This window comes from Myodes glareolus, chromosome 8 (assembly GCF_982192425.1).
Source record: "Myodes glareolus chromosome 8, mMyoGla1.1, whole genome shotgun sequence".
In the NCBI taxonomy this organism is placed as follows: domain Eukaryota; kingdom Metazoa; phylum Chordata; class Mammalia; order Rodentia; family Cricetidae; genus Myodes; species Myodes glareolus.
Window position 1 is genome coordinate 68535323 of NC_142033.1, and position 24328 is coordinate 68559650.

Genomic DNA, 24328 nt, shown 5'->3' on the forward strand with positions numbered 1-24328 from the left:
ATCATCCTGAGTCCCCAGAAGTGAGGATGCCTGCCCAGGACCAAAGAACTGCAGCGCTGGGATTCCCTGGGATGCTGCAGAGCTGTCCGTGCCACAGTCACAGGGTTGCGTGACCGAGGGGTGGGTCCACAGATGCCCTGATGAGCAAGGATCAAGGACTATAAGTTAGCATGGGTGTACCCCCGGCCTGCATCAGGGTCTGGCTTGGGTGTGAGCAGCCCCAGCTGTGGAAAGGAACTGGGAACCAGAACAGGGACCCGGACAGATATTGACCAGAAATGGTGCTTAGGCAGAGGCAGGTAGATCACTGTGAGTTTGTGGCCAGCCAGTGCTGCTCAGTGAGACTTTGACTACCTTTTTCATTAATTAAAATTTAAACTAAATTATGAAAACCATAATAAGGAAAATAACGACACGATTATGTCTATAATTAAAAGAATTGGCAAAAATAAGTTAAAATTACATGTATAAACAGTCACAGGATTTAGACCGGTGGTTCTTAACCTGTGGACCCCAACCATTTTGGGATTTAAGCAGCACTTTCAGAGGAGTCGCCTAAGACCATCAGAAAAAAACTGATATTTACATTATGATTCATAAAAGTATCAAAATTACAGTTATGAAGTAGCAACAAAAATAATTTTATGGCTGGGGGTCACCACACCATGAGGAACTGTATTAAAGGGTCGCAGTGTTAGGAAGGTTAAGACCTACTGATTTATACACAGGGAATTAACAGGATGTGGTGGCCCACACACACACTGGGACTGTGTCTCGAAAGGATGGTGTGTGTGCTGGGCCTGTACTGATTTGTCATCAGAGAGAAGCATAAGGCATCCAGGGTACCAACTAATGTCATTGCCGAATGTGAAGATGCCTGGCTGTGTGCGAAGGATGCTCAGCCAGTGACGAATGAAATAACCACAAACCATGATCTTTCTTTCCACTTCCCTTCAGAAAGGGAGACTGAACTGTGACCCCACGTTTGAACTTGAAGAAATGATTCTAGAATCCAAGCCGCTTCACAAAAAAAAGAAGAGGTTGGCCAAGCATAGGTCCAGAGACAGCACAAAGGACAGCTGTCCCCTGGTGAGGTCCCACGGAGGGGTTCTGTGGGGGGGAAGAAGGGAGGTGTGGAGGAAGATTTCTTCCTACTCAAAGGTACATTTCAACCCACGCTTCCCTTTCCTCCTCCTATGTCCTTGGGAGAGTAGTGACAGGGGCCCCACGAGATGCCAGTTCCGGGGATCCTCATGCTCCTTGTATAAAATGGTGTCGTACTGGATAAAAACCCAGACACGTCCTCTGTATGCTTCAAACTGCCTTAGGATCTCTTCCATCGCCCGACACAGTGCACACAGGTGTTGGGCATCACTGCTCAACACGGAACTCACCAGCGCAGGCCTAGCTGCAAAGCGCATGAGTGAGTCGTGGGGGACGGGATGATGGCACTCAGCTGGGGCTCTGTGACACCAGTCGGGCTAGGGAGGGTGGCAGGCGGGCCCTTCATTCTTGTGGGTTTTTGCATACTGCTCAATGCACTTCAACTCTTAAGTTTTGCTTTATGGAAGTCTCTGGAAATTTTGTTTCCCCACATTTTCAGACTGCCATTGGTTGGCTCTGGGGGTCACGGAGAGTTCACTGTACCTTTTTTTTTTTTAAGTAAATGAAATGCCTCCAGCATGCGAATGGTCTCTTATAGTGAAAAATCTCTGGAAAGATGACTGTAGAGGGAGTATCCATACTCTCACCATCCACACTGAGAACCCCAAGAAAAATACAGGGCACCTCTGTCCCTGTGCACCTTTTATGAAGGGTCTATCCTGCTGGGGGACACTCACCACCCCCGCTCGGGCTGCGCTGTGACAGTTCATCACGGTGGGGAAGGCATGGCAGAAGGAGCTTGAGGCAGCTGGTCACAGTGTATCCTCAGTCAGGAAGCAGAGAGGTGCATGGGGCGGGGAGGGGGGGGGTGCTGGTGCTCAGCTCACTCCCTTCTTTTTTATTCATTTTGGGGCTCCAACTCATGAGATGGCATGACACACATTTAGAGTGAATCTTCCCGCCCCAGTTAATCCGGTTGTGTGCCCAGAGGTTTGTCTCACAGGTTATTCTGTGCCCTGTCACATTGTTCTGCCCATCGCTGTCTTTCCCTGTCACATAACTGGCACCTCCACTGTAGCATGAGTGGGCCGGCTTGTTGGGGTTTATCCCGCCCGGTACCCCACAACCGGCAAATCCCAAAGAGAAATCACACACAGGACTCCATAAGGTTATAAACTGATTGGCCCATTAGGTCAGGCTTCTTGTTAACTCTTATAAATTATGTTACCCCATTATCCTTATCTACATTAGCCACATGGCTCCGTACCTTTCTCAGCTGGGCAAATTACATGCTGCCTCTTCGGTGGTCTGCACAGGAATGGCGGAGGAAGCTTTCTCCTTCCTAGCCTTTTCCTATTCTCATTGCCCCGCCTCTACTTCCTGTCTGGTAGACCCGCCTATACTTCCTGCCTGGCCAATCAGCGTTTTATTAAAATACATGATTGACAGAATACAGACAATTCTCCCGCACCACTCCACACTCAACAAAAACAGAAATCGGAACTCTGGGGATAAGGGACTCTTTCTTGACTTTTTTTCCCCCCTCAGTCAATGAAATCAGCAGTTTCACCATCGACACCATCCTTTAAAACTACCCTCCCTCCCCTGGGTCAGCCGCACTCTGCTTACTCCCTTCTTTCTCTGTGAGCGTTTTATGCGTGCAGCCTGTCCTTTCTGACTAACTACTTCAGCGCTTTTCTCTCGTGCCGCTAACCATCACACCATCAGCTGTCCGGCTCCCTTAGGGTTCTCTGGCTGGCAACCCCATCCTTCTGTCTTCTCCTCCATCTTAACATGGCCTCTCACTGGGTCTCTAACTCGAGGTGTTCCTCATGCAAGGACACCGGTCGTTGGTTTCCGCCCCCACGTGCCGTCTTGGCTCACCTTAACTTGAAGAATTGATCTCAGATGAGGTCATATTTAGATACTAGGGCTGAGGGGCTGGACATACTCTTGGGGGGAGGGGCCCAACACATAGGGTTTTAAAATTTTTGCAGTTCTTAATATAAAGGTGAGCATAACCTCTGATACAAAATGTTTATTGTGGTCCTCTGATTTTAAAATAAATGAAACCATCTTGCCAGCCTCTGTAAGTATCACAGGCCCATGGTCTTGAGTTAGTCTGATCCTGGAAGGATGGCTTGGCATGAGATTCTTGCACTGAACATCTCTTCCTCGGCATTCTGAAGTGGGTTTGAGTAGCATCCAACTATGAGGGATCCCAAACTCAGAAGCACTAGGCATGTTTCATCCTAGAGTAGCTCCTAAGATTTTTACCTCTTAAACCAAGAAACACATTTGTCTGTAGACACAGTTGCTGGCCCCGGCCACTGAGCTTGTTTCTAAGTCCTGAGTGGCCACAATTCCCATTTAAATAAACTAGATGCCCTTAGAGTCCCTCTGCTACATCCTCCTGGCCAGTGCGCTGCCATTTAGTCCCCTCTCTGTGCTTTTTGACAGAATGGACACCTGCAGCAGTGTTTGGAGACAGTGCGGAAAGAGTTTATCATATTCAATCGAGAGAAGTAAGTTCGCCTTGCTACACCCAGGCAGAACCCGACCCCCAGGACCAAGGCCCCCAGCAGAAATGCAGCCATCCCTGGAGTCTGTCATCTCTAGACTAAGCCCATCCCCAAGAACTAAGGGTCCCAGAAGAAGGTGGTCCATCCCCACCGACAGTGAGTGATGACAGCCACCCTGGTGCTGGAAGGGAGGGCACCGTGGAGCAGGCCCTGGAGAAAAAGATGCTTCTAGATTTGGAGTTAAGATCTCGGTTCTAATCCTCAAAAGAAGTGAGCTCTGCTGGAATGTAGAGGGATGCGGAGCCTTCAGAGGACCTTGAGGAAAGATCCTTAATCTCCCTGAACTTCCTCGTCAGCATAGCAAAGTAAGATGATCCTTAGGATATGGCCCAGAGCCCAGCAGACAAAGATGCTCAGCAGGGCTATGACAGCTGTCACTGCTGTTGTTTGGGGGGTAAGGGGATGAGGCAGATGGGAATCTCTACCACCTAGGCAGGTAAGGCATGGGAGGATGTGGGTCTGGGAGTGGCTCTGCAGGGTCTGTCCACCTGCAGGCATTCTAATTCCCCATCACCAGCTGATAAAACGCTAAGAAAAGAAGCCTGCTCAAATGGTGTCTGGTACTCAGCAGTTGTGGATGGTATACTACCCACTGAGGATAGAGGTGCTCACAGGACATAAGAAGAACAGGGCTAGGCTTCCTGGATCCCTAGCAACACCAACCACAGTGGCAGCCCCTCCAAAACAAGACTGTGCTAGGGAAAATAAACTCAGGAGCCCTGAAACTTCAGGAGGAAATTCCATGCAGAGATAGAGGCGACTCAGAAGGCTCGCAACAGTTTTCTGGGGACTTGGCACCCATGTCGATTACACTCAGGTTTCCATCACGGGAAATCAAAGTATGATGTTCAAGAGAGCACCTGATCCCAGCATGCTCACCTCAACCAGTAAAGGATAAGGAAAACACAGCCATCAGAAAGGATGTGAATGCTGTTCTAGGCCAGGTGTCATGGCTGGTTCTTTATAGTCATCCCCACCTGCTTCAGCATTAATGCGCAGCACAGCCCAGTGTGTGTGTGAGAAAAAGAGTGTGTGTGCGTGTATGTCTGTGTGTGTGCCCGTCTATGTGTGCCTGTGTGTCTGTATGTGTGTGCATCTATGTGTGTCTGTGTGTGGTTTTTGTGTGTGTGTGTGTGTGTGTGTGTGTGAGAGAGAGAGAGAGAGAGAGAGAGAGAGAGAGAGAGAGAGAGAGAGAGAGAGGAGAGACACTTGCCTGAAATTACTGTTGAAACATTTTGGAGTTGAGATTCCATACAACTTTGGGGGACTCAGCCCCATATTCCTCTTCATGATACAACCCCACACTGACTCTTATTAATATTTTTGCCAATTTAGAGCCATAAATGTGCTTTCCAAGGGAAGAAACCCAATAGTGTGTATAATAAATAATCTCAACTGTCAGTTTGATGAGCTCTAGCATCATGTGGTAGACGGATCTCTTAACATGCCTGCTGTGATTATCCTGATATTATTAAATTAGGTGGGACTGTCCTCCCACTGTGGGTGGCACCATTCCTTGGCTGGGCTCCTAAATTACATAAACGGATAAAGGGAGCTAAGAGGCAACTTTCATTTATCCCTCTCATTTTTGACTGTGGATCAACACAACCAACTCCCTGAAGCTCTGGCCACTGACTAAGCCCAATGTACCCTTGATCTATTCCATTGGTTTTGTCATAATGTCTTATCACAGCAACAGGAAAAGAAGCTGAGACATCAATGGGAACGTGTGTCAGCTATGGAATACTAGCAGGATTCTCTGAAGTAAGCACACAGAACACTGGCAACTCCCCCGTGAGAACTTGACATTTTCCACTGATTAACTAGCTGTTATTTTATACCTAGGAAGAAGCCGTGGTTGGCACCTGACAGCCCTCTGTGGTGAATTACCATGAGGCCCCTCTGGATAAGGGTAGTCTCACATCCACAGGGAAGTGGAGATAGAGATACTTCCATAGCCCAGGAGACACTGAGGGATGCCCACCAACAGCAATAGCTGGAGAAGGCAGGGAGTAACTCCCAGAGAGATCTGGACTTGAAGCCTCATGAACACAGTGGGAACCAAAGATGAATACAGATATTCTGCCTTTGCTGTGGGCTGTTTTGAGCAATAAGGGGGTTGGAGAAGGGGACTGATTAGTGCTTGAGGCTGCCTGGAAATGATGGCAAGAGAAATGTTTCCTGTCAGAAGAAATAGCCCTCCAACAGACTCGAGCGTGGCTGCCTCGCTGAATCCAGGGAGGATTCTGCCAGGAACGGTGCCCAGAAAGCACAGCTGGGAAGGTCAAAAATAGAGTCTTGTGTATGAATCTTGGGCTCCCCTCCAGCACCTTGTGGTCCCGACCAGCTCTCTCAGCTTTTCCTACAGGAAGAGGGAATGGAGGAGAGGCCAGGAGGATTGTGGGTGGCTCACCCTTAGTTCAACACCAAGGAGCTGCACCCAAAGACTTCAGTGGCTCCCAGATGCAGTCTTGATATGGGGATGCAGGGTTTGGTGAGACTGGCTGGGGCTCTCCAGAGGAGGCAAGAGCATTCTTGAAGAGTTTTGAGTTACCCCAACCAAGTCTTTGATTTCTGCCCTCCATCTCCAACCAGATAACCACGACTCAATTTAGCACGTGCCTTTCTGTAAACTCCTAATCACTTCAACTCTGCTTTGAGGTGATGTGTGTCAGTCTGTACATTTGTATTATCTGTAGAGAAGCAGGACATGCTGTGTCTCTATCTGAAAATCTTGAGTCTACAAGGTTTGGCATTTGGGGTCCTTCTGACTTTGGTGTGCCATGACTTAGTGCCAGAGTTTATAGTATTTGTACCCACCGCTTGCAATTCTCTTACACGGATAGTTAAGATGACAAGCTTGCTGAGAAATCCAATGTTTCCTGTCATAGAAATAGACAGGCAGACAGACAATCTACATGGGTAGCATTCAGATCTTCCCACTGTACAGTCTGTAAGCCTGTACAACCCCTTTCCATTTCCTCATCAATTACGCATGTCTGGATTGTGGGCGAGGGCTGCAAGTGAGTGAGCTCTAAGGACACCGTAGTGGTCTTAGCTCTATGCATCGTTCATAGATTCCAGAAGACAATTCCTCACAGTGAGAGTTCCCTGGTCACTCTCTGTTCTGCTCTCTGACGCCTTCAACTGAGAGTCTGGAGTCTGGTGAGTGAGTAAGATGAAGAGAAGAATAGAGTATGGGCAGGTGGATGGAGGGCTGCCTGTGGGAGCAGGAATTGATGATGGATAGGTGATACCATGGACGGATGATGGAAGACAGGTGGTTGATGTATGCATAATGTATGTATGTATGTATGCCTGGATGGATTGGGGGTGAGTGGACATCGCTGTAGATGGAGAAGATAATGAATGAATGAATGGAGAGACAGACTAGATGGGTCAATATGATATGTTGTTATGGGTGGATGGAAGGTGAGTGAATGGGTGGAGGATGTGTAGATGCATGAATGGAGAATAGGTAGGTAGGAATATAGGTGGGAGTGCACCTGGGTTGTGATGACAGACAGAATGAATGGACAAATGGATAGTACAGTACATAAACATGACCATACATAATGAATACAGATAATTAGACTAAAAATTGAATGGGTAGGGAATGTATCTGTTTTTTATTTTTTATTTTTATTGAGCTATACATTTTTCTCCACTCCCCTCCCTTCCTTCTCTCTCCCCTTCTACCCTCTCTGGTGACCTTCATGTTCCCAATTTACTCAGAAGATCTTCTCTTTTTCTTCTTCCTATGTAGATAGATCCATGTATGTCTCTCTTTGTTGTCTAGTTTCTCTGAGATTGTGAATTGTAGGCTGGTTTTTCTTTGTTTCATGTCTAAAAGCTACTTATGAGTGAATACACATTATATTTGCTTTTCCGAGTCTGGGTTACCTCACTCAATTTGGTTTTTTCTAGATCCATCCATCTGACTGCAAATTTCATGATGTCATTATTTTATTCCTCTGTGTAGTACTCCACTCTGTAAATGTACCACATATTCTTTATCCATTTTTCAGTTGAGGGGCATCTAGATTGTTTCCAGGTCTGGTTATTACAAATCATGCTTCTATGAGCATAGTTAAGCACATGTTCTTGTAGTATGATTGAGCATCTTTTGGGTAGATACCCAACAGCAGTATTGCTGGGTCTCGATGTAGATTGTTTCCTAATTTTCTGAGAAATCGCTATACTGATATCCAAAGTGGATATCACTTTGCACTCCCACCAGGAATGGAGGAGTGTTCCCCTAACCCCACATCCTATCCGGTATAAGCTGTCATCAGTGTTTTTGATCTTGACCATTCTGACAGGTGTAAGATGGAATCTTGGAGTTATTTTGATTTGCATTTCTCTGATGGTTAAGGATGTTGAGCATTTCCTTAAGTGTCTTTCAGCCCTTTGAGATTCATTTGCTGAGAGTTCTCTGGGTCTGTTTTTTATTGGATTATTTGTTCTTTCAATGTCAAGTTTCTTGAGTTCTTTGTATATTTTAGAGATCAGTCCTCTGTCCAATGTGGGTTCCCAATCTGTAGGCTGCCATTTTTGTCTTGTTGACCCTGTCCTTTGCTTGACAAAAGCTTCTCAGCTTCAGGAGGTCCCATTTACTAATTGTTTCTCTCGGTGTCTGTGCTACTGGGGTTATATTTAGGAAGTGATCTCCTGTGCCAATGCATTCAAATGTACTTCCACTTTCTCTTCTTTGAGGTTCAGTGTGGTTGGTTTTATGTTGAGGACTTTGATTCATTTGTATTTGAGTTTTTAGCATGGAGATAGATATGGATCTATTTTCATTCTTCTACATGTTGATATCCAATTATGTCAGTACCATTTGTTGAATATACTTGCTTTATTTCATTTTGTATTTTTAGTTTCTTTGTCAAAAATCATGTTTTTGTAGGTGTGTGGATTGATATCCAGGTTTTTGATTTGAGAGAATGTATCTGTTGATGGATGGATGGATGGATGGATAGATGGATGGATGGATGAATGGATGGATAGGTGGATGGATGGATGGGTGGATGGATGGATGAATGGATGGATGGATGGATTTGCATATGGAAAGATAGAAGCGGTGGTGGGGAAAGCACAGGCTTCAGAGCATCCCAGAAGAACAGCTCACCTGTTTCCAGTCCTGGTAGATGGAGAAAGAGCAGGGTTCTATAATTCTAGGGTTAATGAATAACAGTGTTATTCATTGGGTGTGGGTGCACACATATCTATTGGGCACATTCACGCTCACATCCAACCATCTGAGTTGCAGACTCTAGGGATCTTGTCTTGGGATCATTCATGGTACCCTTAACGCGACAGGTGCAAGCAGGACTTTTTTCTTTTACAAAAGTACTTTCATTTTAGTGAAGACCATGGTGGGTGACCTCCTGCTATGTCTTGTTTGAAAAGGATGTTATAAACCAGGCCAATTACATCTGAAGCCTGAAGAGCCCATGTTTTTCCGAATAAGGTGGAAATTGTCCTCGGGGTGTGTGTGTGTGTGTGTGTGTGTGTGTGTGTGTGTGTGTGTGTGTGTGTGTGTGTGCGTATGCATGCACACCTGCATGTGGAGGTCAGAGGTTGGTGGGCAGTCAGGATCAACTGTCTCTGCCTCTCTAGCACTGGCATTCCAGGCCACCATGCCGAGCTGTCTTTTGTAGGCACTATAACTCTAGCCCAAGCTTGCAGAGCAAGCACTGTGTAGACTGAGCCGTCTTCTCAGTCCCTCTTTGGATTTTAAAAGATGAGCTCTTGCTATATATCCCTGCCTTGCCTGAAGCACTACAGACTGGACTCAAACTTGTGGTGATCCTCCTAACCTATCTTCTGAGGACTGGAATATGTATCATCCCAGGCTATTAGGAATTACTATTTCCAGATCCACACTAGTGACTTTCCTCACACCTATACGATCCTGTTGCCTCCTGCACACCATAAACCCCATTTTAGCTAAGGAAACCGAGTCTCCAAGATGCTAAGCAGCTTCACCAAGGCAACTCAGGGGGGTAGAACTCAGGTTTCAGTTGGGTTCTCTGCAGCTCCCTTGAATGCCTCTGTTCCTCCTCTGGCTTGAACTGCACACAGGCAAGCGGCAGCTGTAGTATAGTAAGTGAACCTAAACTTGAAGACAAAAAAGGGAAGGACACAGACATCTTCCAGCCTGTAGCAGGTGACCAGCTGTTAAGAAACGCAGTGTTCAGGATCAGGCTCCTGGTCCCTCAGACGGCTTTTCTTGGAGTGTTTTGTCAGTCTGGGTGTTTGCTGTCCAGATGTTTGTCTGTGGGATTTTTTGGCCACTACCTATCTCCTCTTTAGTATAAGCTCTGTGAGGACAGAGAAGACGGTTTCTTTGCTTGCCAGCATAGCTCCTGCCCCAGGCTTGGCTACTACTCCATCCACGGGTATAAACAGAATGAATGGTACATGGGCTCACCAACCAACTCTACTGGCTGTGAACATCTGTGATGGTTCATACATACCACAGGAATTAGTAAGGGTGGGATTGTCATCTCCATTTTATAGACAGAGGAGCTGAGACTCTGTGTAATCAGTCACTCACCAGGCACACCCAAGTGGAAGCCTGGGGACTCCCACAGAGCCGTGCACTCCTGGGAGGGGAAGACTGTTGCAAGTGTGTGGCTGCACCCATCTGGCCGTCACTAACCAGGTCTGTGTTGTGCTTGTCGCAGGCTCAGGAGACAGCAGGGCCACGACGGGCAGCTCTCAGACCTGGAAGGCCGAGTAGGAAACCAGGTTTCCAGCAAGTTGCAAGACGGTCGAAACAACAATATCCTGACCCATCCGTGCACCCGGGGCTGCAGTAGTTAAGATCTTCTGCCCAGATGGCATCCTATCTGCCCTGACACCCAGAAACCCTCCTTTATGCCCTGCTGGTCCCCATCTCACCCCCTTAAACATCAGATGCAGAGAGAGCTCTGTACTCAGATCTGGGGAGCCTGGGCTCTGGTCTCTGCTTCCAACTGATTCGCTGTGTGACCTTGGTCAAGTCACACCTTCTCTGTGCCTCAGTTTTCTGCATCCACGGAAGGGGTTAAACAGTTCTCTGCCCTGTCTACAGTCACAAAGTTGTAAAAATCTGATTGGACTGCAGACATCCGAACTCTTGGGCATTGATAAAAAGTGTTTATACATGTAAACTATCTCAACATTTGAAGTGTCTGCCCTCCTACCCTGCCCCCCCAAAAAAAGCAATTTTAACGATGAGAACTTTGCAATTTGGTCCATTCTAGCTTGTTAGATGGTACTTCCACCAATATAAATAACTGGCATGTTTGCCCCTCCTATGGGACTCCAGGTCTCAAAGCAGCCAGGAAAAGTCATCCACAGACTTCCTGTCTTCTGGAATGGTGCAGCATACAGACCAAGCCCAGGGCTTCCATGCTGCAGACGTGCCTCTCCCTGACTTATGGAACCCTCCCCCAACCTTTGGATTTCAGCAATCACCAGCTCTTGCCATACCACATAGTTCCCATGCTGGGCGGCACTCAGGTGCATCTCTGGTCATTTCTCCCTCCCACAGAGTGTTGTGGGATCCCAGAGTTGACTCATCCTGCATCAGAACCTCAGTTCCCGCCGTCCTTCCAGGTTTTCCTTCCCAAGGATATACAACGGACCAGTCAGCCTGTGATTCAAAGTCTGCCTGGCTGGGGAGATGGAGCCTCCGTGAAGCCTCTGCTTAGTCTGTTGCACATGGAAGCAGGATCACTCAAGATGCAAAGTATTTTATGACCTGACCAGGGATCAGTTGACGCTGGAGCTGAGGATGCTGAGGCAAAGAAAGCTGGGGCTTTGCAGCCAATTGACAGCGGCTGCCAAGACTAGAAGACCTCTACAAGTCATGTGATCGCTCAAGGGGCTGTTTTCCTCACTTACAAACAGGAAGAAGGTCGGCCTTTCAGAGTTGTTACAGGCCTTGATAAAGTTCCCATGCGTCACACGGGGATGACTGACAGCCAGCAGCCACCTGTCATCACTCTCATCTTCCTCCTCATCTTCCCACCATCAGCATCACCTTCTCCTTCATCCTCCTGGTTATCTTCCTCATCATCATCAACCCCCGCCCCCCGCCTCCTCCACTGAAGGTACTTTCTTGTTTTGCCAACGAGGCAGGTCTGTTTTCTGTGGACCAAGGATCCTCCACGTTTACATCTTGTTTTCTTTTCCTACCTGGAGCCTCTGAGGTCTGGACATCCCTGGTGAGATCAACCATTTTTGCTTTTACGTCCCTTTCTGTTTTCTACTTACCCGTTGTGAGTGGCGTCTGTCAGTCTGTCAGTGTCATCTCTTAGATTTCGTGAGAGAGATTTTAATGTATGGTAAGGTTTTACACTTTTCTTCAAATAACGACATTGTCCCCCAACCCCCTTAACGGAGTCTCCTCACATCTATCTCCTGCCCACTCCATGTCTCTAGGCCCTCTCTGCCCTTCCTGCCCTCCACGAAGTCCCAACTGCTCTTCTGTACACTGTGACCTGGAAGTATTACCATTTCTTGTTGTGATGAGTTCATGAATGAGAGGCAGGGGTGGAAGTTGCAGGGTGGGGAGCCCTGATTTTTTGGCTCTGTGTTAAGTCCGCGTACCTTGTTTGAAATAAATAATCGCTCGGACATTCCTTGTATGACTGCTCTTAATTCCAGGGTGGGTGGGATGGACCTTTCTTATAGAAAAGGGGATCGGATTTCATCAGAAGCAGAGATGGAGTGAAGGGTAAGTTAATCAGCTTCCTATCACTGCAGCAAAACGCCTGAGATAACTAAGAAAAAGAAAAGGCTTCTCTTGGCTTCTTTCTTTAAGGTCTATGGCATACGGCAGCATACGGCAGAATCCTGTGGTGGACTGACTTACATCAGGAGCCAGGGACCAGAAAGAGTAATGAGTGGTCAGGGTCCCACTGTGTCCCTCAAAAGCATGCCTAGTGACCTAAAGTCCTCCCTCAAGATCTCATCTCTCAAATGTATCACTCCCTCCAAATACCAATATTCTAGGGCCAAGCCTATAAAACCCAGGCTGCCCAGATTCAAACTACAGTAGCTGGGGTTCTGTGCCAATGACACACCGACCTTTCTCCCAGATCAAACTGGCTTTTGGAGGGTCTCCTCACTTGACTCTAATTTATATTATCACTGTGTGTTTATAAATAATCTATCCTGGAGGGTAGAAGTCCAGACTATGGTGCACATAGACACACAGGCTTTCTAATGTCTTTGAATTGCCGTCTGGACCTCAAGCACATAAGGGCACAGAGCCAGTATCTTCGATGTCTATGGGATTTGTGACTTCCATCCTCTCCGCTAGAATAACTTTCTGCTTTCACCTGTGTGGGCCATCACAACCATTTCTCAGAGGTCAGTGCCACCTCTGCCAAGACTCTTGGGACCCCTGGCAACACTAATTCCTGCCAGGTATAGGTCTTCTCTGTGACCTTCCATCAGAACTTCTCATAGCTTTCACAGAACATGCCCGGTAAGGGGAAAGCAACAGCTTTTTAATGAGCAGGATAGGGAAATCCAACACAGACTGCCTGCATAGCCCTTGCGCTGGGCAAGACCACCCCACCCATCCCCTACCTCCCTTGTCATCTCCTCCTCCACGTCACCAGGGACTGGCCCTTCACAGAGAAACCTCTTCAAGAGGCCCAAGTCCCAAATGAGTTCCCACCTCTCTCTCTCTCTCCCACCCTCCATTCCCAGAGTGCATGACTTTGGCAGAAAAGCAATCAGATTAAGCGCATTATATTTCCTTTTGTGTGAGACCTGCCTGGGGAGACACAAAGAAACATCTACTCACCACAGACAGGGCGCTGACAATAGACTGAAAGAATTATTCCACCCAAGTCCAATTTGGTGAGCCAATGAGTGTATTAGGTTTGCTTCTGGGACACAAAAGCCCAGCAGAGCATGAGTGATGACTCGTGAATTGTGTAGTCGGAGAGCACTCTGTACAGCTGCAGTCGGCTCAATGGATGGGAGACTCTCCTCTCTTTAGCAATCTTAACTGCTTAACCTTGGGAAAGGAAGGGGCTCTTTAATCTTGTAAGCTTCAGGAACTTTCTCGGACTGTGTGGTGTTTACTTCCTTATACTTATGGCACCCGTGGGCTCCTCACTCACCCAGTTGGATGGATGTGGAAACCATCGTTTTAGACAGTGAGGTTACACTATTTTGGCATTGTAGGCTTCTCAGAGATGGTCCTTAAACCTGAAACTCCGAGGTTCACATGCCTTGGAGGCCTGAGACTCTGCACTGCTAGCAAGCACCCAGAACTTGTAGATCACATTGGGGAGGTACCACATCGCAGTAGCAAGCACCTAGAGCCTCTGCTCCTAATCTAGCAGGCCACCCTGCTGGTGTCTGTGCGAGCTAAGGCTGCTTTCTCCCTACAGTGTCAACCCCAAGTCCTTTCGACAAAGATCTTTGTCCCAGAAAACGGAAACATTTCCCAGTTGACCCAGAAAACTCTTGCAGCACTCAGTCTAGAAACCACCCTGGGGCCGTCGAATTATAAATTCAAATGCCGTCTCCCTATGGAAGAAAGGAATTCTTCCCAGTGGAAAAGTCCCTCACATGACAGGAGGTGGGTAAGTTGTGAGGGTAGAGCCTTCAAGAATAAGCTTTAAAAGGTCAGAGGAGACTTGTCCCTTCTCCTGTGTGAGGGCATGAGGAGAGGGCTGAACATGGAGCAGGAAGTGGGTCTTCACACACTGAATCAGTCTTCGTCGTGAACTCCTCGGTTCCCAGAGCCATGGCAAACAATCTTCTCTTCTCCATAAGCCACCCAGTCTGGGCTGTTCTGTGACAGCAGCAGTTAGTAATTAAGGATAGAGTTGGGGAGGTCTCCAGCAGAATTTGATGAGGATCAAAAGAAACCAAAGTTTCATCTTACTGCTCAGTTTTTCCCATCTGTCTCCAAACCAGCCACAGAAGATTCTCAAGGGAGCTTGGGAAACGGTAGCAAAATGGGCATCCAAATGTCTATATCAGTCATAAGCATCTGGAAACCTGTGCTGAGGGTCAAGCAGAAGTGGGAAACACAGAACTCAAGTCCTGGCAAGATCTCCATCCTTCCTAGAACTTAAATTTGGCACCAGCAAACTCTGGATATGAGCTTAGAAGCCCAGCTGCTGGGAACAGAGACTCCATTAATGACCCAAGACCTGACCCATTAGAAGAGAAAGCCCTATCTCACTATGGAGGGATGGGTGAGTATGAGGGACAGACAGACCTAGCATGGAGAAACTCTCTTGTTGTATTAATGACTAACCTTCATTATTAAACACACACACACACACACACACACACACACACACACACACACACACACACCTGGCGCAGTGGCTCACACTTTCAATTGCAACACTCAGAAGGTGGATCTCTGTGAATTCCAGGGCAGCAAAGGCTGTATAGTTAGACCTTGCTAGAATGAAGGAAGAAGGTAGGGGAGGAGCAAGAGAAGGATGGGAAGAGGAACCACAGGAACATTTCAACTGAGGAACATTCTATAAAATGCCTGAACTTTATTCACCCAAAGTGCTAAGGTCATGGAAGAAAGGGCAATGGGTACTGGTTATAATTTGCCTGATATCTGGGGAAAGTGATTGCTAAGAAATGAGACAGTTGGTGGCACCACAGAACAAAAAACGGTCACCAGATGAACATGTTCCTAGTTCAGTGAACAGTAATTCGCTAATGTGAGTTTCTTCATTTGACACGTATGCCATGGTTATGTAAGAAGTTCACCCTGGGGGAAGGTGAGTGAATGGCATTAGGGAATTTTAATGCAACCTCTGAAGCCTTTGATAAATCTAAAACCATCTCAAAAGCTTCTGAAAATCTGTCCACAGAAGACGGGGACCTCCACCCACTCACCTTTATTTCGTCTACCATCATCCCTCGTCCCTTGTCGTTGAAACAAAGTTCCTAATGGTAGGCATTAGCAGAGCTTCCACAGAGAGAAGCGTTATTCTGTCTGTCTGTCTGTCTGTCTGTCCCAACCTGACAATCTGTCCCAGCCTGAAAGATGCCATTCTATGACACAAAACTCTCAGCCAGCCTTTCATTTGGGGAAGGGGAAGCCCAAAGGCCAAACACACTCAGACAACAAGTCACAGAGGCCCGGAGCTCCTCAGCTTGGCCCAGTAAAGCTGAAGTTCATGTGTGGACCAACACACACTGAGGGGAACCGATAGCCCCAAGCAGGGATGCTGGACAGAGCAATTGGGAGATGAGTGGGGAACTCTAGAAGACTCAGTTCATCTCCTATGACATGTTGGGGAAGATATTGCAGCTACAAAGCCATAGAACAAGGCACCCCAAAACAAGTAGAAGAATGGAAAGGGCTTCTGGAAATTAAAAATATATTGTCTAAATTTAAAAAACAATCCTGTAAAAGCCTGAAGGGATAAGGAAAAGAAACCACAAAGACCCACCAGAAAAGGGACTGAGCAGTCTGACCAGGAATTGGAGGCCCAGAAGAACCCCGAGTTCACTACCAGCCCTGAGGTGTGCTGCATGCTTGCTGTACAGTGCTCCTGGCCACAGCCTAGTGAGGGGGTAGTCAGGGCCCCCATTTCATAAAGAAAGACCCTGAGGTAGAAAGATGAGGGATGCTGTGTGAAGGGCCTGCAGCTGCTGAAGCTGAGAATCAGGCCCCTAGATCCCTTCTCACACCACAGCCATAGCCGCTTCTCCCTGGGTAGCCCGAAGCTGCTCACTCGGTTCAATAGATGAGTATATTTACAGAAACAATGCCACCAAAATTTCCCCTGGCTTAGAACTTTTAGAACCAAGCCACATACCAAGTGCAGAAGTTCTCCTTCTGCTTCATAAGCAAATGGAGGTGCAGCTGATACATAAGGATTAAAGAAAAAGAGAAGCTGGGCTGGCCAAGTGTCAGTCAACTCTGTTCCCACCAAGGGATGCTGGGAGCCACCTTGAGGGAAGAAGCAAAGCTCATTCCCACCTCTTGCCATGGCCATTCATCTTATGGGGACAATTGCAACAACACAGTGAAGTTCTTGGGGTCAGATCTAAATGAGGAGGCACCAGAGTTAAGGTGATAGGGGACCCCTTTAAAGAGTTGAGGACACATGACAAGTTCAAGATTAGGTTCAAGGGCCTTAGAAGGAGCCTGAGAAACTTGAAACTTAAATTGTTTTATATTTATAGTCAGTCTTTCCTCTAGTCAATACACAGTTGACATGAAGTCAAGAGGCCTAAGGAAACACGGAAGAGGGGAGGGGATGACCCATAGGGCAAGTGGGAGGCACCTGTTGTGCTTCAACATGAAGACAATAGCAAATAATATCCAAAATTATGCACATATATATGTAACTGTAAAAGCACACCTAGAGGGTATGTGGTGGCGCCGAAAGAACTTTCCCCTTTGTATTATTTCATCCCATTCAGGACCACTTCGAGGGTTCAGCTTTATTGTCAGTCTGACTGGCTTTAGAATCACCTAGGAGATGCCCCTAAGCATGTCTGGGAAGCAGTTTCTAGATTAGTTTAACTGAGGATGGACAACCCGTGCTGCATGTGGGCAGTACTAACCTTTGGACTAGTGTCGTACACTTTATAAAGATGGAAAAACAAGCCAGGTGATGGTGGCACACACCTTTAATCCCAGCACTCAGGAGGCAGAAGCTGGTAGATCTCTGTGAGTTCGCGGCCAGCCTGGTCCATAGAGCAAGTTCCAGGACAGCCAGGGCTACACAGGGAAACCCTTCCTCGAAAAACAAACAACAAAAAAAGGAAAAACAAGAAAGCAAACTGAGTGCCACCATTCATCTCTCTGTTTTCTGACTGTGGACGCAATGTGACCAGTCTCCATATGCCTCAGCCACCACGCCTACCCTGCCATGATAGACTGGACCCTAAAACTGTGAGCCAAGGCAAATCCTTCTTCCTTTAAGGCATTTCCCGCAGGCATTTTGTCACACCTAGTACTGCTTAGCTTTGACCATGTCCATGTGGTGCCCTCATAATGATCAGTTATTCCCACGATACTGGTCTGGAATGGCAGCTTCCTGCCTCACTACACACTGATTGCAAAGCTGAGTGGTATGGGAATAGACTAGCCCAACACTTCTTTGGGCGACACAAAGTTGGAGATGTCACCCCTGCCCTCTACAAGCTTCAAGACCAGAGGAGACTGGACAGCACCTGCTGTCACACACCTTCTCAGTGTCTTTCCCCACATGCTCACACACTCCCTGCTGGCCCCTTACTGTGTGCACAGAACCCTTAGCTCGGGCTCTGCTTCTAGGAGAGCGTGGCTAATGGGGAGAGGCCTGATGGTGTAAATGATAATAAAATAAAATAAAATCAGAGAGACAGCCCAGACAGTCTTAACTTCATAAAGCCCATGGAGAAAAGATCATTGTCTCAAGCTAATGGCTACCAGGTGTCCCTGCAGAGGGAGGGCAGGGCCACCTATTATCACAGACAGATGCTGTTGTCGAAGAGCATCGCTTCTGCCATGCTCTCCACCTGCCCCATCACTGTGGTTTAGATACGTGGAGTATTTTGGAAATGGAATCCCATTGAGAGGCATGTAGAGGGAGGACACTTAGTCCTGTGGTGTTTAGGGGTGGGGCCTCTGGGTGGTAATCGGGACTAAATTGAGGTGAGTCCTGTGGTTGGGTATTGGTAGTGTTTCAAGAAAAGAAAGGGAGAATGAAGAGGTGGCTCCGTGGTTAAGAGCATTGGCTGCTCTTACAGAAGACTTGGGTTCGATTCTTAGTACTCACATGGTGGCGCAAACCCATTTGTAACTTCAGTTCCAGGAGACTGAGGCCCTCTTCTGGCTGCAGCAGACAGCAGGAGCACACATGCTGCACAGATATACATACAGACTAAAGACCTATAGACATTAGGAAGGAAGCAGAGAGAGACCAGTCCTTGGTAGTCTGAGGCAGAAAGATCTCAAATCTGAGGCCAACCCGAACTACATAGCATGTTCCAAGTCTCAGCTACACAAGCAGGTGTGTAGCTATGTGCCATGCCTTGCACCACTTGGGAACTCCACCAGTTTGAAACCCGTCATCAGTTGTTCGCCCTTGACCTAAGACCTCCAGAACAAAGAACCAAAGTAAATCTCTACCCCTTAAAACTTACAAACTCTGTGTTATATGCAGCAGAATAAAAGACTATGACAGCCATGGAATGTTCTCCAGTATTCCACTTCTCAAAGGCCAGTCGCCAGCTTCATATCCAGAGCCACCTGGGTCAACACGGAAGGGCAGATGGACAGCCAGCTCTGGGATTGCCCTTGGAGCCTCGCCAGCTCTACAGACAAACAAAGCACAACAATCAAGCCCACCCTCCCATTCTTCCATCTTCCTATCATACAGTGGCTCCTGAGACTAGGTCAGGAACCAGGAGCAATTCTTTAGATAGTCTTGTCTTGTGAAGGGTTTCTTTTATTGCGTTCTTTTTTTATCTTCCCCGAGAAAACAGAGCCTGACATCAGTAAGAAACTGAAGATGTCATGCTTACAGGATAAAAGGCCCCTTTCTCACCCTTCCAAGCTTTGCTGATGGCTCCCGAGAGCAACCTCGTGATGAGAGAGGAGAATGGGCAGGGTGGGGAGGCAAAACAGAGACCTTACCCCTGAGGTAGTCTGATCTAACAAGACATTTTCCCACCCAAGTGACTCCCCTGGAGCCTACAAATGTCTCCTCATTGCCTCACAGAGTCCTTGGGAACAGATATAGAATTCATATTACTTTGTCATTGCAAGATTAAAATACTTGAGATACAGGGAAATTAAGACTTTCCTGGGGATACTCAGATAGTCAAAATGCCTGAGATAGAGGCCTGTGCTGGTTGGTGCTATGTCAACTTGACACATGCTAGGGTCACCTGAGCACCTCAGCTAAGAAAAGGCCTCCCTCAGAATGGCCTATAGGCAGGGTCTGTGGGGAACTTCCTGAACTGATGACTGTTGTGGGCTGGAGGGGCCAGGCCACTGTGCACAGCGCCACCCCTGGGCTACTGGTCCTGGCTTCTTTTTTTTTTGTTTTGTTTTTTGTTTTTTGTTTATTCAAGTATCCGAAAACACTCTTTCCACTTCCTCCCCTCCTCCCAATACCCTCCTGCTCCCCCCACTCCCTCTCCTCCTCCCTCACCATTCCCAAGAGCAGTCAGGGTTTCCTGTCCTGTGGGAAATCCAAGTTCCTCCCTCCTCCCTCCAGGTCCAGGAAGGTGAGCATCCAAACAGGCCAGGATCCCAAAAATCCAGTCCATGCAGACAAAACAAGACCCAATGCCATTGTCAATGGCTTCTCAGTCTTCATTTGGACCTCGGGGGCTCAGTCAGCCCCCATGTCAGCCACATTCAGAGAATCCGGTTTGATCAAATGCTCATTCAGTCCCAGTCCAGCTGGCCTTGGTGAGCTCTCATTCGATCAGTCCCCTTGTTTCAGTGGGTGAACGCACCCTTCGTGGTCCTGACTTCCAGTGCTCCAATGTGGGTCTCCATCTCTATCTCCATCCATCGTCGGATGAAGGCCCTCTCTGATTTTGCTTTCCTTGCTCACGATCTCCCTCCCTCTGCTTCTCATTTGGACCTAGGGAGTTAAGTCCAGTGTTCCAATATGTGTCTCTGTCTCTATCTCCATCCATCGCCATATGAAGGTTCTGTGGTGACATGCAAAATATTCGTCAGTATGGTTATGGACCAAGGCCAGTTCAGGCACCCTCTCCTCTGTTGCCCAGAGTACAATCTGGAGACCTCTCCTTGGGCCTGAGAGCCCCTCCAGAATCAAGTCTCTTGCAAACCCTAAAATGGCTCCCTTAGTTGAGATATAAACTTCCCTTCTCCCAGAACCATCCTTCCTCCCTCCCCCCTCCCATTCCCCCAAGCCATTCCCAATCCTCCCCCTCTCCCCTCTCCCTAACCATCTTCCCCTACTTCCACCCCCCACCCCCCATGCACCCGAGTTTGCCTGGCAATCTTGCCTAGTTCTAATATCCAGGAGGATAACTATATGATTTTCTTCAGGTTCACCTTCTTATTTAGCTTCTCTAGGATCACAAATTATAGACTCAAAGACCTTTAACTATGGCTAGAATCCACTTATGAGTGAGTACATACCATATTCCTCTTTTTGGGTCTGGGTTACCTCACTCAGTAAAGCATTTTCTATTTCCATCCATTTGCATGCAAAATTCAAGATGTCATTGTTTTTTACCGCCGAGTAAAACTCTAATGTGTATATGTTCCACACCTTTTTTAACCATTCTTCTATTGAGGGGCACCTAGGTTGTTTCCAGGTTCTGGCTATTACAAATAGTGCAGCTATGAACAGAGTTGAACAAATACTTTTGTAGTATGATAGGGCATCTCTTGGGTATATTCCCAAGAGTGGAATTGCTGGGTCCTGAGGGAGGTTGACTCCCAGTTTTCTGAGAAAACGCCACACTGATTTCTATAAGAAAGAAATCTGAGCAAGCCAGAACAGTGGCCTCACGGCGGCAGCAACCTTCCTCCACGTTCTCTGCCCCAGGTTGCCGCCTTGAACTCCTGCCCTGATTTCCCTACAGGACAAACCATAGCCCATAAGCCAAACATGCCCTTTATCCCCCAAGATGTTTCTGCTCAGTGTTTTATTAATCACAGAAACCCTAACAAGGATCAACCTAGAGCTGCCTAACTTTTCCAGGTGTTTTTTTTTTGTTTTTGTTTTTTTTTCTGAATGATGAATATCTTGTGGGTATAAATTCATCCAGTCTCTCCTTTATTCCAGACAGGTCTTGCGGGGGGGGTTGAATGAGAAATGTTGCCCTTGAACTTGTTCCCTGTAGGTGGTGCTGTTTGGGGAGGTAGTGCAGACTAGGAGGCAGAAGTACATCACTGGGGGCGGGCTTTGAGAGTTCAAAGCCTCCCTAAATTGACCCTCTCTTCCTGTTTGTTAGAAGACCTGATCTCTCAGCTTCCTGCTCCAGCTCTTAGGGGCAGAGCTTCCCCTGCCATTATGGACTCTCCCTCTGGAACCAGAAGTCAAAAACAATTTTTGCACTAAGTGGCTTTGGGTCATAGAGCTTTATCCGAGCAACAGGTAACTAAATGCAGAGGGTAGCTGAGATAATGAAAGGTAGGCACCAAAGCTTGAGCTTTGAGATTTGCTTGAGCAAATCTTTCATAGACATTGCTGTGGAGACTACAGTGGCAGTGGAGGAGGGCTGGTGGCTCTGGAGACTCGAGCCGGAAGCTCTCTGCTGCTGAGGGGTTCTGTTACTGCTGGGGGGATCACTCTTGAAGGGGTTGCTGGGGCCACTGTTGTTTCTGGTGCCATGGTGACTGATTTTGCAACCCCGGTTGTCGCTGCCGATGCTGCTGTCTTTATCTGTGATAAGATGGAATGCTGTCCCTGCGGCTGTCCCGGCAGCTGTCCCTGCTGCTGTGTTTCCTGCTGCTGTGTTTGTGGTCCTTGCCACTCTCAATAGCTGCTCGTGGCCATTGCTTGGCTGCTGCGGCTTCGGCTGCGGTGCTGTCCCTGAGGTGTCACTGATTCATGCTGCTGTCACTGCTGTTTGTCTAGGTGATGGCATTGGCACTGTACCTGTAGCCATCGGTAATTTGGTCATCAACCTCCCCATCCAGGCACATTTTATCGTGATAGACTCACAAAGCAAACTGCATCGAAAGTTGCCCCGACTTCTGTCTGTGCAGGTAGAAATGCCATCCCCACTTGCGGTGCTCCCACAGAGGGCCCGAGAATTCCCGCCTGCCTCCCAGACAGACATTTCTGAGCATGCTAGTCCATCATAGATTAGCTCTCTAGGCTGCCTCTGCTGCTTCATACGACCACCTCAACCAGTTCTACTAAAAATAGGCAATCAAAGACCACTCTAAAGATGTCTTTGATGGGGCCATGTATAGCAACACTAGGGAAGGCAGCACAGGAGGGTGGCTGAGTGAGCTGAACAGTCTGCTGTACAGCTGGAGAAAGAGCATTTGCATCCTGGCCAGCAAACATGCAAATGAAGGTTTGTATTTGCACCAATCATAGTGGCCATTCTGCCAGGTCACAAAGAAAGAGCACCTGGTCTCTATGGTGCACTAGTGGCCTCTGGTCTGGTGGGAATAGCTGCCAAGAAAGTGCCATAGGACTACTGTGTAGATTCCCCAAGGTGTCTGTCCAGTATTCAAGGTGACAGCCACTGGTATAAGGGCCATCTGATGGGCAATTTGATGGAAAATCCTTTTGCTCAAAGCAGCCAGAGCAGTGAAGAAGAATCCAGTGGCTGCCAATTGGAGAACTAAATCACCCTGGTCTTTGTTTATTTGCTTATTTACAGAAAAATAGAAGAAGGAACACTCACAATAAGAACTAAAAAAAATCTCACTAGTGGCATTAGCAGTGACCTTAACAATGTTCAGTACCCAATTAGTGCACCCTAGATGGCTGTGTCCCCTTCTTCTCAACCCCACTGTACTACAGAACCCATCTTAAACATCTACACCAAGCTGGGGCTAGAAACACAGTAGGTGCTCAATAAAGGTTTACATAGCAAGTTGGGAGGCTGATAATTAAGAATTATGTCAGCCTGTCTCCTCGAATGGAAAACATAGGCTGTAACTATGTCTTTCAGAACTTCTCTAGGATGCATGGTGGGTATGGGACTAGGGGAACCAATGAACCCTTTTTAAAAGCCTTTTGCTTTTGAGATCTGTATATCGATACCAACTTACTGTCTTTATCTATAGTGTAACAAAATGTAACCCTACCTCATGGAGGTGCTGGGTGGACAGTCAGATTCCAAACCGGCCCATCATGTAACTAACTCTGCGGGGCTTCCATGTACAGATAAGACTTTGCTACCCACAAAAATCTGAAGGACCTTGGGACCTAAACAAGATTCCGTGGGCTTTCCCATGGAGCAGTGCAGTTCCTGTGAGGCTCACCCACTGAGTGGGTTAATGAGATTACATTGTAGATGGGAGATAGGCAAGAGGAGAGTCTACATGACACACATGTGCATATACACACATTCACACACACATGTACAACATGCATGTGCTAATTTGACCAACTATAGTAATCACTTCATTATGCACCCCAAACCCCATGTTGTGTATCTTAAGTACGTCCAATAGCACACAAAATAATCAATATATCAGTCCTTACCGAGCTCCTGAGCTTGGGGTTGACTCTCGCAGAGTCTTCCAGTACAACCAGAGCTTGTGATCAGCATGCAGGGTTCACTTCCATAACTTTAGCAACACAGCATTTCAAGCTGAGATCCTTGCCAATATATTTCTAAGATATTCTCCAAACAAATATGGCTCCTGACAGTTTCTTAGTATGTGGGAACCTCAGTGCCCCACCCCAATGATGCTTACCGCTCATCTGTGTTGCCTGGTTCCCACATATGAGAAGACTTCTGTTTGTTTGTTTTAAAGAAATGCACTTAATAATCTAGCTAACAAGGTAAAGCTTTTTATCATAAAATTAAAGCATTTGGATGGCAAAAGCATAAAAATTAAAATGACGGTGATTATCCTGGAAAAATATGCTGGATTTTGATCCCATAATCACAAAGAGCTACTGTTCCAGATACAGAAGTCACCATGAGTTTTCCAAGATGATGGGAAAAAGAAAACCCTTGAGAGA

The 24328-nt window shown here is 47.3% G+C and overlaps 1 protein-coding gene across 2 annotated transcripts in view; it reads left to right on the forward strand.

The window, feature by feature from the left end:
* Positions 1-12317, forward strand: part of Stk32b (serine/threonine kinase 32B) — a 246586-nt gene extending 234269 nt beyond the window's left edge. For both annotated transcript variants that reach the window (XM_087909072.1, XM_087909073.1), the window contains exons 10-12: positions 958-1089; positions 3565-3629; positions 10379-12317. In XM_087909072.1, the coding sequence (XP_087765198.1) occupies positions 958-1089; positions 3565-3629; positions 10379-10517 (336 nt within the window). In that variant the 3' untranslated portion in view covers positions 10518-12317. The remainder of the gene's footprint in view (positions 1-957; positions 1090-3564; positions 3630-10378) is intronic.
* Positions 12318-24328: the final 12011 nt, after the last annotated feature.